The 16,042-nt window shown below is 35.9% G+C and overlaps 1 protein-coding gene and 1 long non-coding RNA gene across 4 annotated transcripts in view; one reads left to right on the forward strand and one right to left on the reverse strand.

Annotated features, from left to right (window-relative positions):
• The window catches only part of KIF18A (kinesin family member 18A), an 80,408-nt gene that overhangs the window by 51,929 nt on the left and 12,437 nt on the right, over nucleotides 1-16,042 (reverse strand). For both annotated transcript variants that reach the window (XM_074230409.1, XM_074230410.1), the window contains exons 7-9: nucleotides 15,069-15,245; nucleotides 12,087-12,161; nucleotides 11,778-11,890 (exon numbers count right to left, since the gene is read on the reverse strand). In XM_074230409.1, the coding sequence (XP_074086510.1) occupies nucleotides 11,778-11,890; nucleotides 12,087-12,161; nucleotides 15,069-15,245 (365 nt within the window). The remainder of the gene's footprint in view (nucleotides 1-11,777; nucleotides 11,891-12,086; nucleotides 12,162-15,068; nucleotides 15,246-16,042) is intronic.
• LOC141518415 (uncharacterized) lies at nucleotides 957-15,588 on the forward strand. Of its 2 annotated transcripts, XR_012477191.1 has the most exons (4): nucleotides 957-1,010; nucleotides 1,167-1,223; nucleotides 13,734-13,802; nucleotides 14,874-15,588. It is a non-coding gene; the product is annotated as an uncharacterized LOC141518415 (long non-coding RNA). The 2 variants fall into 2 exon arrangements; XR_012477190.1 differs by having other exon boundaries at nucleotides 966-1,223.

The following is a 16,042-nucleotide window of genomic DNA, read 5'->3' on the forward strand; positions in this document are numbered from 1 at the left end:
CGGGAATCTAGAAGTACTTTCTTAAGGCAACATCCTTTAACAATTATTTTGAAGAATGTTATACAAAGTGAAAGACTGGAAACATCACACAATCTTCAATCAGATATGTGGCAGATATTTGGTGGTTTGTTTGCTTGTTATTTTTTGATGTGCCTATAATACAGAAATAAGGAGTAAAATAATATCTAAATGATGCTTTCTTCTCCAGCCTGCACCATCATCCTAAGGCAGGCTATTTTATGTGTTAGCCTTTGTAATGTAGCAAGGACAGATACTAGTTGTTGGGGTATCCTCAATAGCCAGAGATTCAAGCCGACTTCAACAGGGGCTCACTATCATAGCCAATCAGTTCAAAGGCAGGGCTCTTCCAGCTATGCATCCACAGAGGAATTGGTTGATGTACACCTTCCCCTGATGCCTAAAGTCCCTTGAAGCAGGTCAGGATTCTCAGACAAAACCCTGAAATGAACCTGTACTTTCATATTCTTCCAGGTCAGCAAAGAACAAGCCTCCAAGATGTTCTAATTGTTTAAAAATAAAATCTGTGTTTTAGGTCACAGAAGAGTCAGGCCCCAGCTGCAGTAATAATGTAAACAGTCATGCACAGGCACAATCATTTAAGAGGAGAATTTTAAAGTGAAAGACCTTTAAAAAAAAAAGACTTCGGACTGGAGGGTGTGCATTTTAAAATAAGTGTCCTCTGGCCAGATTTGGAAATATATTTATAAGGTTAAGGGGTAAAAAACACTGTAGCCTTGTGTCAACAATCCTCAATGAAAATCTACTGGGAATGAATACAAACCACAGCATACTGACTTCATTGCAACTTTGTCAAACTGATGATAAATAATGGAGCAAGACAGAGACACTGAAGCCATATTGTATGATGTCACAGTAAGAGTAATGCCAGTAAATGAATTGGATGAGTTTTCTTTAGGTTTCACCCATGGGACAGGGGTTTATTTTCATGTAACATTTTATCTGAGGACAAAGACCTGGCTTGAACATCTGTCAGTCTTGCAAGTTTGTGGTCAACTCTTGGGTTGGGGTTTGTGTGGGGGGAAGGGGAAGATAAAAGAGAAGGAAATTAGCAACAGAAACACCTTATTTCTTGGAACTTCTTTTAAAGGTGACAATAAAATGACAATATTTGTTATTTCCTCAAGGACTGTAACTGTGAAGTCTAATGAGGAAACATCATTGGAGGCACCCCAGGCATGGATGTAAGTACTGGCTGACCCTATCAAGCCAGCATGGCTCAGAGAACAGAATTTTGGTAATGGTTTATCAGCCTGCTGTTTTAAGCCCTCAAGAAGGGGCACGAGAGATTTGGCTCCAGCAGGGCAGGCTGTCCTCCTGCTAGGTCAGGGAAAGGGCTGCAGTCTGTATCTTTGGAGGGAGGAAAGGGAAGAAGCACTTGTCAAGTGTATCCTATATGGCAATAACTGGGTAAGCATTTTATCAATAGTATTTTATTAATCTTCATAACACTGGAGAGGTAGATACTGTATTCACTCCCAGTTTATGACTGTGTAAAGTGAGGTAGACAGGGGGAAAGGGCCTTATCCAGGGTCACACAGAAGGGAAATGTGGGAGGCCAGGTGGGATCCAGGGCTCTATACCCTGGATCATCATAGATACTCATATGTACACATAGAGATACTCATGAAAGAAATGATTTTTAAAAGAATAGAAATACTCTTGATCATGAACAATATTTTCAAAAAAATTCAGTCAATTACTTTTAAAAACTTAAATTTTAGTTCTTTGTGAATTTTTAACATGTTACAAAATTTTATTTGAACATAAAAATATTAAATTCTAGCATAAGATTAACTTCTTGTTCTTGTGGAAATAAGTACCTTTGTGACATCCCTTCTCAGAGCAATAGTAAATTTAACATTTTAAAAGCAATGCATAAAACGATTTCAGATTGTGGCAAAGCAAAGAAAAAAACAAGAATCTGGACAATGAAGCAAACACAAGAGATTAAAAGTAGAGATCAATAAAGTTAGAGGAAAAAACTTATTTTCCCAAGACAAAAAAATACTAATTAATTTGGGGAAAAATGAAGAAAAATATATTACAAAGTTTAAGTGATGTAACAAAAGATTTCAATAAAAGGTAATTTTAAAAATATAGATTTGGAGAGAATGGTGAAAACAGAAGAGTTAGAAGAAAAACATGTGCAAAATATTATACACCTGGACAAAGAACTGGAGTGTACAGAGAAAGTAATGATAGACATGAAAGTAAATGTAAAGAGACAAAATGCAATACTTCAAAAAACTTCCATTAAACTACAGAAAAGAATCTGATGGCTTTATTCGGGAATTGGTAATAAGAATATTTCCCCAAAAGTAATGAAACTGAGGAAAAAACTACAAATCAACAGAATTCAGTATGTTAAAAAAGGTGAACTTAAAACTCGATTTAGCCAGGCTCAACAAATAAATATTTGTTGAAGTTAATCATTGTTAAGCTCCAAGAATACAATGACAAGGAAAATATTTTTATCATCAGGAATGAAGGAAAACATTTTATACCAAAAAAATTTGAATTGCATAAGAGCTCTCTACAAAAAAATAAAAATGAGAGATGTTAGCTATAGTACATATTAAATATTAAGAAATAAAGGAAAATACTCTAATCTGCTAGTTAGCAAGATGAGGTATTCTTTGCAAAGACAATTATTTAAAAATTCCTGAGTTGAACACTTTTTGTACAGCAGGGCCAGTGGTGAAACAATTTTTAGTACATAAAGGGAATGAGAACAAAGAGTTTGAGCTGCTCCATCAAGATAAATACTAAAATAAATGAGCAATTATATAATTACCATGGGAGAATAACAAAACAATGGTAGTGTTGTACTGAACAAAATCAAAATTATTTTTTTTTTTAAAAAAGAGAAGATTAAAGTAATTCAGAAATCACAGGTAAAGACACCAAGTATCCTTCTCTAGGCATTGAATCATCTAGCTGCCTGAGGAACTTATACCAACAAAAATATAAAAATATTAGCATCATCACTGCCCAGATAAAAGATAAAAGATAATCTGAGCAGACTGTGGAGAGTGAGATAGATTAGAAGGGTCACCACCATTTTCACATCAAATTTCACAAGCAGAAAGGAAAAAGCCCTTTAAAATCCAGGAAGCATAAATCATCATAGCATGGGATTATTCCTTCATTAGAACAAATCACATTAAAATTGGAATGCTATTTCAAAAAGTAAAGACTATCTGATGGCATCCTAATATAACATATTTTACAAAACTCAAAGATAATGATTGAATATTTTGAGGGGAAAAATACTAATTATTCTTTAAAAAAAACACAGGTCAAAAGGGTATTAAACACGCAAGCTGAATATATAACAATCAGGTAATACTTGAGATAGTCTTCCATCACCAATACCCTCAATTGCTCAGTGGCATTGATGAGCCTTGGGACTTGTCTGGTAGGTCTCCTTCTAACTACCACTAAGGTTCTGCTCTTGGAAATGCCACTCAGGAGTGGTAGTGCCATCTGATTTTGTGGCCCCTTGGAAGCTGATGCCTCTTCTATGGTATTTCTCTCTAGTAAATTAGGAGCTTCTGTACAAAAGGATGTCTCACTCATCGATTTATATCTCCAACATTTAGCAGTGTTTTGCATACTGTGATGGCTTAATAAATGTTCATTCACTCATTGTTTGCTCATTCATAGTAATGAAATACTAAGAAATAAGGTCTCTTTTTCATGGCTAAGATTAGATAAGGACATGGACATTGCATGGTGCAGGTTTTAGTTGCTTAAACTAAAACAAACAAAAATCTAAAAAGCTGAGTCAGTGAAGAAGCAGAGGGAGTACCAAGGTGCCCCAAAGTGGTAAAAGGTAGACTGAGAAAAACTGGGTGGAAAATATCTAGAAGCAAATTAATATTTATGGGGAACAATATTTGAAGAGGACCAATAAAATCATGAGGTGACATATCTTGATTTGCTCACAACCTGAATTTAAGGGAAGCAAAATTGCTCCATCATCAGCCTCCCTTCTCCCTTTCAGAGTCAAGACAATTGGCACAACTTGGATGTAGTGGATGGTCTTGGCATCCTTAACATCTGACCAAGCCCCAACACCAGTTTCAGCTGCCTTCATGGCTGTTGGAACAAATTATTCCCACCTGCTCATTCCTTTGAATGGCGTAGGTATCCTCCTTAACTTATCAGTTCCCCTTACCCTGGCTTAGCCCATCAGCAGAGATGATGTCCTACAGTTTCTGGGAGTCATAGATAATAGTTGGCTTACGGGTGGACATCCAAAGAGAGTGAGCAGTCCTGAAAAAGACTTGGCTAGTCCTCCTTGAACACCCCATACATTCCTATTCAATAATAGTAAAGTAATATAAAGGGCAGCTCTGTGACTCAGTGGGTGGAATGCTGGACTTGGAGTTAGGAAAACCTGAGTTTAAATCTGACCTTAGATATTTCCTAGCATTGTGACCCTGGGCAAGTCACTTAATTCACTGGAGAAGAAAAATGGAAAATCACTCCTAAGGGACAGTGGATAGAGTCTGGAGTTCAAATCTGGTCTCAGATCTGTCCTGGCTGTATGACCTTGGCTAAGTAACTCAACTAAAGTGAGCTGGAGAGAGAAATGGGAAAACTTCACCATTATCTTTGCCAAGACAATCCAAATGAGGGTGGACACAACTGAAAAACAACTGAGTGACAAGAGGAACAACAAAAGTTAATATAAATATTTTAAATATGTCAAAGGAATGTCTTTCAGATGAGGAACGGTGAAGGGTGGGACTGAGTTCTTGAGAAAGGATTGGTCAGGGCTCTCAATGAAGAGTTTGAAAGAGCTTCCATTCTTTTCTCCCCCTTATCTTTAGGGTTAGTGGGAGAGTAAGTAAAGTATATTTTGCCAAAAACTCAGAAAGGAATTGAGTTTGGTCATGGTCCACAGAAAGGCAAGGGCATTGCAGATCAAGAGTGGAAGAGAGTGAGATAAAAAGCTCACAAGAAATGGAGCGGGAGGAAAAGGAGATTGTGGACTGGATAGGTCATCATCTTCTACATGACAGACTGGCGATTCTTGGCACTAACTTGAATGGTCAAGGAGAGGTTGGAGGAACAAGATTTGGAGAGTGAAAAAGAGGACTATGGATTCAAAGGATGCAGAGCATATCATTAAAAAGCATATAAGCTACTAGGAAAAAGGACAAGAACATGATTCCCCATTTACCTCCCCCTTATGGAATACAAAATACTTTTAACTGCATGTACAGAAAGCAGAAGACAAAAGGAGGAGGTGTTGAAACAATCTGAGAAAAGTAACAAAATATCACTGAAGTAAAAGAGGACACAAGGTGAAGGGAGAGCTAGGGACTAAGTGAGTCAAGAAAATTAGAGGGGTAAAATGAGAGACAGAGGAAGTGTGGAGAAAGTTAGAGAGGGAGACAGAAAGAAGATGGGAGAGAGAGAGAGGAGAGAGAAGAAGAGAAGGACAGAGAAAGGGGAGAGAGGGAGGGAGAGAGAGAATAAGAGAGGAGAGAGAAGAAGAGAAGGGGAGGGAGAGGGAAGAGAGAGAAGAAGAAGAAAAGGACAGGCAGAGGAGAGAGAAGGAGAAGGGGAGAAAAGAGACAGAGGGAGAGGAAGAGAAAGGAAAAGGATAGGGAGAGGAGAGAGAAGGAGAGGAAGAGAAAAAGGGAAGGAGAGAAGAGAAGGATAGGGAGAAGAGAGAGGAGAGAGAAACGGGGGGGGAAGAAGAGGGAAGCAGAAAAGAGAGTGGGGAAGAGGGATTAGAGGGAGAGGGAGAGAAACAGGCAAACAGGGGTGGGAAGAAAAGACAAACTGGAAAAGAGAGAAAAACAATAAAAATAAACTTATTTGGGAAAGGTACTAGGGAAGGAGGACAGAGTCAGATTGGTAGAAGCAAGACAACCTAAAAATCTAAAATATTTAAGGCTAAAATTTTGAGTGTATATTTGTGCATTTGCATGTATTATCTAGAAGAAAATATATTTGATCAAAAGAAATACCCTTTAAGTGAATGGGTTAATTTTTCAAGAGAAAAAGCAGAAATAAAAATTTAAAAACCCACAACAAATTGATGTATTAAAAACAAAAATTAAAATATAAAGAAAACCTCTTAACCTCATAAAGGCATATATAGAATGAAAAGGGAAGGATGGGATAAATTGCCAAATCTTGTCCCCTTTACAGGTATAGTTCTGATGACAGAGAAATGTTAGATCTAATCTAGGGTTTGAGAATGAACAAATTCACTGAAAAGACCAACTCTTGACCCAGAAGTAATTAGGACCAAAATGTTTTTTTCCTGTTAACAACAAAGTAAAGGGATTAAACAGTAATGGAAGTTTAGTAAAGTGAAGAGAGAAGATTAGAAGAGCTGGCTGATCAGCAGAAGCAGTCATTGGGATAAACTGCACAGGGAGAGAGCAACGTAAAGGAGGACATTAGGGACCACTGCCAGTTGGTAGCAACTGGGCTACTTTTCTTAGGGAAACTGCTGTAGTTCCTTAAGAAAATAGCCAAGCTAAAAAAGAAAGTGAGGACTGCTGCAAAAGCACTGCAGCCAGGGTTTATAGGGGTTAAGGACTGAGAAGTGGTTGGGGGAAGAGTTCTTGAAGTGCTGGGGGGGGAAGGAATCACCCAAGACTGCACAGGTCCTGAGGCGTTCACTTAGAGCAGCAGCTCTAAGTAAGGGAGAGAAGGTTTCAAGTGGCTTCTCAAGCTTAGACAATGGGATGGGGTGGGGGGGTGTCAGTGTAAATGGAAGACCAGTTCAGAAAGAGATGAGATCAGGGCTGTACAGATGAGGGCTGCAGATGAAAGAGCAAAGATGGGGCAAAGAAGGACAATAGAAGGGGCAGCAGCTCTTCCAGGCTAGGGCAGGTATTTACTGTTCTGTTGACAGGGGCTTGTTTTGTGCCCGGGGCAGGAATTTCCTGACTCTTTGCCAGGGCCTACGGTACTGAGGTTCAGTGGCCTCAAACTTTATATCCTTCTCACTTGTGGAGAGCTTAAAACTGTACTAAAATTTCTGAGATACCCTCTAATTGTGTCCCTGGTCACAATAAAGAAGATTCAATAGAGGATTCTGTCTTAGAATTCCCTTTCTAGAGGGGCCCTTTCTTGTCTTCTCTCACAATACAGGTAAGGGTAGTTTTGTCTACTGGTTTAGTGATTAAATTAGGTAACTAACAATTGCAAGAGATAAGTTGAGATCTCAAATGAATGGATTATGAGGGACACCCATATAAAGGAGTCATGGGCAATGGGAAACCAAGGACTTAGCCAGGGGATGGCCCAGAGGCAAGTGGTGTGATAAAGACATGACAAGAACCAGATGATTCCAAGAGGCTCCTGGGGAATGTAAATGCAGTGCCTGATGAAAAATGCCCATCTCTGAAGAAGCTATAATTACTGTATGTGCTATCTCATTTGATTCTAACTTGAGAGCTAGTACTATTGTTATTCTCATTTTACATTAGACAAGTTAAGTGACTTGTCTAGGGTCACCCAGCTGGTACATATCTGAAGTGGGGACCACCTAGCTATCTTAAGAATTTATATGAACAAAATAAAGAAGACTAATGCAATTAGCATTCATTTAAAAATACTAGAAGATAACAATTCTAATATTACAAGTTACAAAAGCAGACTAGAGGAAAAAAAACCAAGAAAGCAAAAATAAAAAATTTCTAGGAATAAATTAAATTTGAAAAGCTAGATTTTTGAAAAGATTAAGGTTATAGAATAAAGATCAAGAAAAAGGATGGGAAAATATTATCAAAAATAGGATAAATTAACAACTTTGAAGAAATTGAAAAAGATCATAAATGCCCATCCAAAGAATTACATGCCACCAAAACTGAAAGTCTAAAGAAAGTTCATAAGATAAAATCAAACAAAAATTTCTAAGAAAGAGATTTTAAACAAATAAAATTCAGAAGGACACAGAGCAAGTCATAATATGCCCAAAAAACCCCCAACCCAATAACCCTGGTCAGATGGATATATGATGAATGGCTTATGATCAAATATATAAATGACTGCTAATAGGAGACTGCTAAAGCTAGTCTGAAAAACAAAGAATCAGTTGACATACAACCAGCTTCTTTTTTTTTGGTGGTGGTGGTGGGGAGTCATATATGGCTAAGACTTCAGAGAGAGAGAGAGAGAGAGAGAAACAGCAGAACTAAAGACCAATCTCACTAATGAACACTGATAAATACTTCAAAAGATAAAGGGAAAAAATACCTTTAAAATGTTCAAAAGTTATAAAATGAACAAAATAACTGGGAACTGTGTTTGTGTGTGTGTGTGTGTGTGAGAGAGAGAGAGAGAGAGAGAGAGAGAGAAGGAGGAGGAGGAGGAGGAGGAAGAGAAGGAGGAAGGAGGAACATCATTATTGTTAAACTCAGGTCTAAAGCCAGGTCTCCAGTCAGGCAGACCCAAGTTTAATTCTAACCTCAGGAACTTACTTGCTGGTGACCCTGGGCAAGTTACTTAACCCTGTTAAATGAACTGGAGAAGGAACTGGCAAACTACTATAATATCTTTACAAAGAAAGTCACAAAGAGTTGGATGAAATGACTAAACAACAATACACCTAGATACACATAAAATTATATAACAACAAAATATTCTTAGGAAACAATGATAAAAACAAAGGGAGACAAAGAAAGGGAGAGGCCTGCATTTTTCATTTAGCAGGCTTAGTGTTATACCTAACTACTAAGGTGATAATTTGGCACTGAACTAGATAACAAAAATTCATTTGGAAAAAAAAAAGATCTAGACTCCCAAGGCAAAAAGAGAGAAAATTTCTAATTGAAAGAGAGCATGGCTCCCCAGAGCTGAAATTACATTGTAAAACAGGAGAAATCAAACCTGTTTGCTGTTGGTTAAAAAAATGGTGAACAATGGAGCAATACTATCTGGCAGCAAACAACTAAAAACAGTGTCACAGGGTTCAATCAACCCAGCAACACAAATTACTAGAGGAAAGAAGTCCGTGTTTGGCAAAAACTACTGAACAAATGAGAGACATTTTGGCAGAAATCAGGATTAGTTCAATATATTACATAATATATTAAAATAGATACAAGAGGATAATATCCTTGTATATCATACAAGTAATGTAGAAGAAGACATTTCACAAACCAAACTAGAGATAAAGAGATATTACAACATGTACAATGGTTAAAAAGATTTTGCGTGGATAAATCAATGTAGACAGAATTATAAAATAAAACTAAACACTAGATTGGGAAAATTGCATCGAATATTGGTATATTCAACATACAGTAATGACATAAACATATAAGACTAAGAATCATTTCCCAATATATAAGAGGTGAAAGGATATGAATAGTTTTCAAAAATAAAAATTATCTAATATAAATGACCACAGGAAAATCAGTTCTGAAACAATTACAAGAGAAATGTAAATGTTAAATCAACTGAGAAGTTTCAGATGACATTACAAAAACTGGCAAAGATGAACAAAAGATGGGTGAAACATTCAGAACTAATGATATTGTGGGAAGACAGCACAATGGTGTCTGTTGATAGAGCCATGAAATGGGATAACCTTTCTGGATTTCAATGTGGACATAAGCCAAGAACAAAAAAGATAAAGGACAGATTAAACAAAGAATCACAACTGTGTAGATGTGAAAAATTTAAAAATATGAGGTTACAGGAAATAAATGGATTACCTTTTATATATTACAATCTTTTGTTTCATTGTAATATATAAAATACAATCCATTTATTTTGTTTGTTTATTTACTTGTTGGAAAAACCAATGTATCCAAATCAAGGAGGAAAATTTATCTTTCTTTTTGCGAGGCAATGGGGTTAAATGACTTGCTCAAAGTTACACAGCTAGGCAACTATTAAGTGTCTGAAGCTGAATTTGAACTCAGGTCCTCCTGACTCCAGGGCTGGTGCTCTATATACTGTGCCACCTAGCCACCCTGAAAATTTATCTTTGAAATAAGTATTTTTAATAAAAATACTGGCATTCAAAACTGAGGAACAGACAATTTGTGAGGATCAGTTTCCAAAACAAATAGTCAAAGGATATGAACTAGCAGTTCAGTAAATACAAATGATCAAGAACCACTCAAAAACTGTTGAAATTTTTGTTAGAGAATTCTTTAAAAGAACTCAAGCTTATATATCCATTAAAGTGGCAAAGAAAGTAAAGATGATAAAAAAAAATTAAGAATAATGACTTGAGAAAAATAGGCACATTCTTACACTACTGGTAGAACTCTGAATTGGTGCAATCTCTTTGGAGAACAGTAAGGCATTTAAGAAGAGTTATACAATTTTCTGCCTCTTTTGATCCAATGATTTCAGTACTAAGAATATACTTTCAGGATATTAATAACAGAAAAAAAGACCTAGTATAGCACAAAAATACTCCTAACATGATATTTAATAGTAATAAGTTTGAATATGAAAGATATAAATACAGCTAGACATGGAATGATGTTCAGGAAGGAAGCAAAACTCAAATAATAAAACATAACTACAAAATCCAGGGGGAAAATATAGAAAATAGTTTCAGAAAAAACAAAAATAATTTTTTCAACTAAGCTGTTAAAGTTAATATGCACAACAAATTTTCAATAAGTAGTAAATAACTGAAACATGTAGCTTCATGTATAATCTTTCAAACAATTATTCTGTAATCATGAAAGACCAAGTTAAGCTGAATATTACAAATACTCAAATCAAATACAAAGGACCTATGAAGGAAGATGTTACCTTCCTTCAGAGAAAGAACTGAAAAGTAACATGGTTTTACATCTATTTATAAATCTTTGTGAAATGATGGCCTTCTCTAATATGGGGTGGAGAGGGAGACAATGAAAAGAATATTAAAATAAATTAATTTAAAAATAAAAATTAAATTATTTGAATCTGTCTGGTGATGGTTTTATAAACAAAGTTTTTAAAAATGATGACTGACATTTTTATTGGTTAGTCTCGTCTATCACACAATAGCAGCTGATATTTATAAACTAATTTAAGGATTACAAAGCACTCAGCATTAAAGTCCCAAATAAAGCCTACACAGTAGAGACCTTAAGTATTATTTTCTGTATTTGGCAGATGAGGATACTTTAAGTGACCAATGCCTGGCACTTACTAATCATTTGTTTGACTGACTTGCCCAAATATAAATGTGGGAAACAGGATTCAAAGCTAGTTACTCTTTACTCTAAAGGTCAATCTCTCCACTACAACATAGTCCCAAGCCCCATTATCTTTCAACATTTTTATCATTGGTCATCAATGAGATCAAATACTTGTACGTGTCTAAGACTATATAAAAGAGCAGGCAAAAAAGAGCAAATGCTGTGGTTCATAAAAAAGTTGTTTCAAAACAGGATACTAATAATTGAACACGAGAAAGTTAATTAAATGAAGGTTTATAACAATAGTACAGAAAAGGCAAAAAATTATTTAAAGTAGAAAAGCTAAGGACACCTGAGAAATTTACAATTAAGCAGTTATCTTGGCTACTGGAATAGTTTCAATTATACTAAAGTGATAGCTATGGATTACTCTCCTATTACCAGATAAATTTCTATAATATGAAGAGATAATGTGGGTATTAGAAACTATACTGTCATGATAAATTAAATAAAGTATAAAGAAATGAAAAATAATTAAAGAATTCTCAACAAAATCTTCAAAATGAGGCCTTGCACCTCTAAAATTCACTATTCCAATAAGTCTACCTTAGTATTTCTGCTTCCTCCTGGTCGGAAAGACTGAGGCTTCCTTTATTATTTTCATGAGTGATGATTTTCTGCTCTTCAAAGGCTTTCAGTTTTTCTTTTAACATTATTATCTAAATAGGAGACAAAGCTTCAGTTCAAATTACAAAAACAGCTGTTTGGTACACTTCAAAATATTTTAATATTTCAACTGTAAAAAATCATAGAAGAATCTAGAAGCAAGGTGATTGAAGGAACCAGAGAAAGAACTAGCTAAAAGAGATAGTTATTAGTATTGAGTAATGAGAACGACGTGCAGCCGACACATACCTCCTTCTTTTGCTCATTACAAATCTTGACATACTGTGTTATGTGATTATCCAGACTAACGACGTTACTCTTCAACTGTTAAAAGATGAAATGGATTGTATTAACAGAAGTTATGCAGACTCATCAAGGCTGTGCCATCACCACACCCTATTCAGTCCAAATAGGCTTTTAAAGAAATCTACTGCTAAATCTTCTCATGAAAATTATTGAGAAAAGAAAAAAAGGGACCTAAAGATTTGCTCATATCATTTAAAACTCATAGATGCATGATACATGTTAGATTTTTGGGGGGGTAGTAGTGAAGAGGAGTAGGCTCTGAACCACCCCAACAAAGTTTTATAGAAAAGTGCTTCCATGGTCCAGTGTTTGACCTTTTGTTTCTTTACTTTTCAGGTGACATCTTCCGTCTTCAAGTAGTTTGGCATACTTTTTAAGATAAATTTTGGCCATCCTCTCTAAGGATTCTGTGATAGTTATGGGCATGACACAAGTCATACCTGTGTTATCTGTTACCTACATGCATTACCATCTTGCTCTTCATACAAAATCACACTGGTGTTGAATTGGAAGTTCACAATTCTTCTAAGTATTTTAAAACAGTTGTCCTGATCCCACTGAGGGTTTTTTCCTCTAGACTAAACATCTTCAGTCCTTTCCACTGATTCTCACAGGGGATGACCTCACAGGCCTTTACTTTCACCACCCTAACTGTCCTATGTACATCCTGCAGCTTACCTCTGCCCTCTTTCAGAGTTAAACACAAAGACTACAGGTGTGGACTGACAGGGCAGCTACAATAGAATTATCAATGTTCTGATCTAGGAACAGTGGAGTAAACTATGACTGTGGCTTATAGCCAGGGGACAGCCAAGAAGACTGAGTGAAGGGATTTGTAAGAGGCATGACAGCCTTCTAGGTCAGTCTAAGGACCACTGTAGGGCAGGGGGTATCTCAGACTGAGGCTCACTCATACTGAGCTTGCAGGTTATTAAAACACTTGGTTTCACTATTTCTTTCCCATCTTGTACTGACAAAGCCAATTTTAAAAACACTAAGGTAAAGACTTTACATCTCTCCTATGTCTGTTGTTCAGTTGCTTCAGTCGTGTCTGATTCTTTGTCACCCTATTTGGGGTTTTCTTGGCAAAGATTATTCCTCCTCCAACTCATTTTACAGATGAAGAAAATGAGGTAAACTGGGTAAAGTGACTTGCCCAGGATCAAATAGCTAGTGAATATTTGAGATTAGATTTGAAGTCAGGTCTTCTTGACTTCAGGACCAGCACTCTATCCACTGCTGATCCCATGATGAGGATACTTTTCATGGCCCCATTCTATTATTATTATATTGATAAAAATGTGAAAGGGCCAAGCAGAGATGCTAGAGACCCTTTCTAGAGACCCCTTCCCAAGTTGATATTGAAACCTTAGTAATTGCTCTGAGGGACTGGACACTAAATCATTTCACATTCTGGTTATCATTCAACCCAAAACTTTCTGTCTTTGCACAATAGAATGAACAACTCTATCAAATCATTTGCCAAAATAGGTGAATGATATCTATATTATCAACTAAGTTTTGTACTTACGTCAAAAAATAAAATGAGGTTTGATTGTGTTCTTGATGAAGCCCTCCCTTTTCCTCCAGAAATCAACACTTCTTGCTGGTTCAAAAGTCATTCCAGAATACTTAGTATGTACCAGAATTGAAATCACAGTGAGTTGTCTACAGTCTAAAGGTTCCATTTCCTTTCTTTTTCAATCTTATTTTTCTCCAAGGGTTCTACCCACTTGGCTTTCCTGCTCCTTGTTCCTAGGTATAAACCTTTAATCTCATTATGAAACAACTAGTTTTTAGAGGTAGAAAAAGGTTTTTTAGTGTTTACAATACCATGTAACCCAGTGACAAGAACAGTGATTTGGGAAAAAATCTTATAACTGGCTGGGTAACTTAATACCCATGTTTGGTTAGGAAGTCATGTTCTCTAATGGACTGCAGTTTAACTACTGATAAACTGACAGGATGAGACAAGACCTCAAAGGTCCTTTTCAACTCTGGATCCTATGAATAAATCACCCAAATATCTCTGGAGATAGATACATATGGAATTATACTCATAATTATAAAAGTGGAAACAAGTTGCCTTATAGTCTGCTTGGAAATTTACTATTTAAGACTTATGAGTTCTTCAACGATGGCAGTTCCTCCACCAGTAGATAGTGGCAAGTTCCCGAATTCACAGGGTTAGAGATAGGAAGTAGTCTAGTCCAATATTTTCATTTAAAAGTTGAAACTTAAGTGATTTGTTCATGGTCAAATAGGTAGTAAATGAGAGAAGTGGGATATGGAACTGGTCATCTGATTCCAGGGTTCATTCTATTGCTAAAGAAAGATAGAGAACCCTGAATCTTGGGATCTGGTGGTTTCAACCAGGTGGGAAAGGCTTTTAAAATAAACCTGGTAATAAGCTCTTGGCTCTGAGAAGACTGAAAGCAGCAGGAGGGGAAGTTTCAGGCAATGATCTTTATTTGAAGAATGGTGACCCATGAAACAGATGAAAATTATCCCATGATTTTCTATCTTATGGGGACATCTTCCCCTTCTGCTGTGGTAATCATGAAGTCTCAGAAGATGGACAAAGAGAGTTAAGACTCAAGTAATAATAATAATAATAATAATAATAATTATTATTATTAATAATATAGTTAAAAAATTTAAAATATATACATCTATTTGCATAACCAAGTTTGTAATAATATTCAAAATAAGCTGTTAATTTTTTTTCAGGTATCCTAATGGATAAATAAAACCAAGAATGACTCAAGAATCTTGTGTGCTCAACTCAGCAGTGAGGCAAAAGGAAGAAAGCCTCCCCAAGTAGCTCTTTGTTTCCTAATGCTCCCCCTAAATAAGATTCACCATAGAAAAACAACAAGCACATTGCCAATTCTTTCACAAGTGTAGTAGTGTAAATTTACTTACGGAAGATTTAATGTCTTTTGCACGGTTGGCATATTTGAGAGTGTTATACGTGTCATCATAGAACATGGAAGAAGGACTAACAGCAGCTATCATGATAGTTTGACAGTTTCCTCCAAGGGAATCCTTTAACAAGCGAGTTAACTTGCTATTTCTGTAAGGAATATGCTGATTTTTTTTCTGAAAGAACAAAAATGTGTCATTTTCCACATTCAGATGTAATCCACTTGCCAAGTCATTTTGAGAATCTCAACCCTGTTCAACCTTACCCACACTTATTCACACCAGAACAAAGTAAGGGTGGCCAGTGAAATGGAAGGAAAAAAGAATTCAGATAGGGAAGAGGAAAAATGTCAACTCATGCATATGTGTATATGACAAAGTTTTGTAATGGACATTTTTCCTTTTCTTTCTCAAGGATTTCTATGCCTTTCCTTTCAAGGAATAAAGGAAAATCAAATAAAATGTGAAAATAAACTAAATCTGCTACCTTTCACTACCTTCCATCTATTGTACAAACCAATAAAAGCTTTGCAAGTTTACTTACCTGTTTTTTCACAAAAATATCACTCTGTAAAGAGTATAAAACTACTGAGTCAGGAGGGCCTAGAAGTGTAAATATATGGGCAGTTGATATGGGTCACAAGAAGGTTATCAGAAAGAAAAAAAATGAAGTAAGATTCAATAACTAAAATTTTTAATTCAAAATTAAGACAGAAGAGAAGCACGGAATCTACTAGTTGGAAGGCACTCCTGGGACAACCCATAATGGTTTATGTTATTTGCTTTTCCTTTTTTGAGAAAACATTTGCAATTTCAAAATAGTGAATTTATAGTGAATAAAAAAGTTCTGACCAAGCAATCAATTAAAGCTTTAAAATAACTTTAAAACAACTAAGGAGCATGTTAGATGCACGTTAAGCACATAAATATCAATATTATGTGTGTGATAAATAGATCTTAAAATGAGGGATAAA

The sequence above is a fragment of the Macrotis lagotis genome, chromosome 3 (genome assembly GCF_037893015.1).
Source record: "Macrotis lagotis isolate mMagLag1 chromosome 3, bilby.v1.9.chrom.fasta, whole genome shotgun sequence".
Taxonomy (NCBI): domain Eukaryota; kingdom Metazoa; phylum Chordata; class Mammalia; order Peramelemorphia; family Peramelidae; genus Macrotis; species Macrotis lagotis.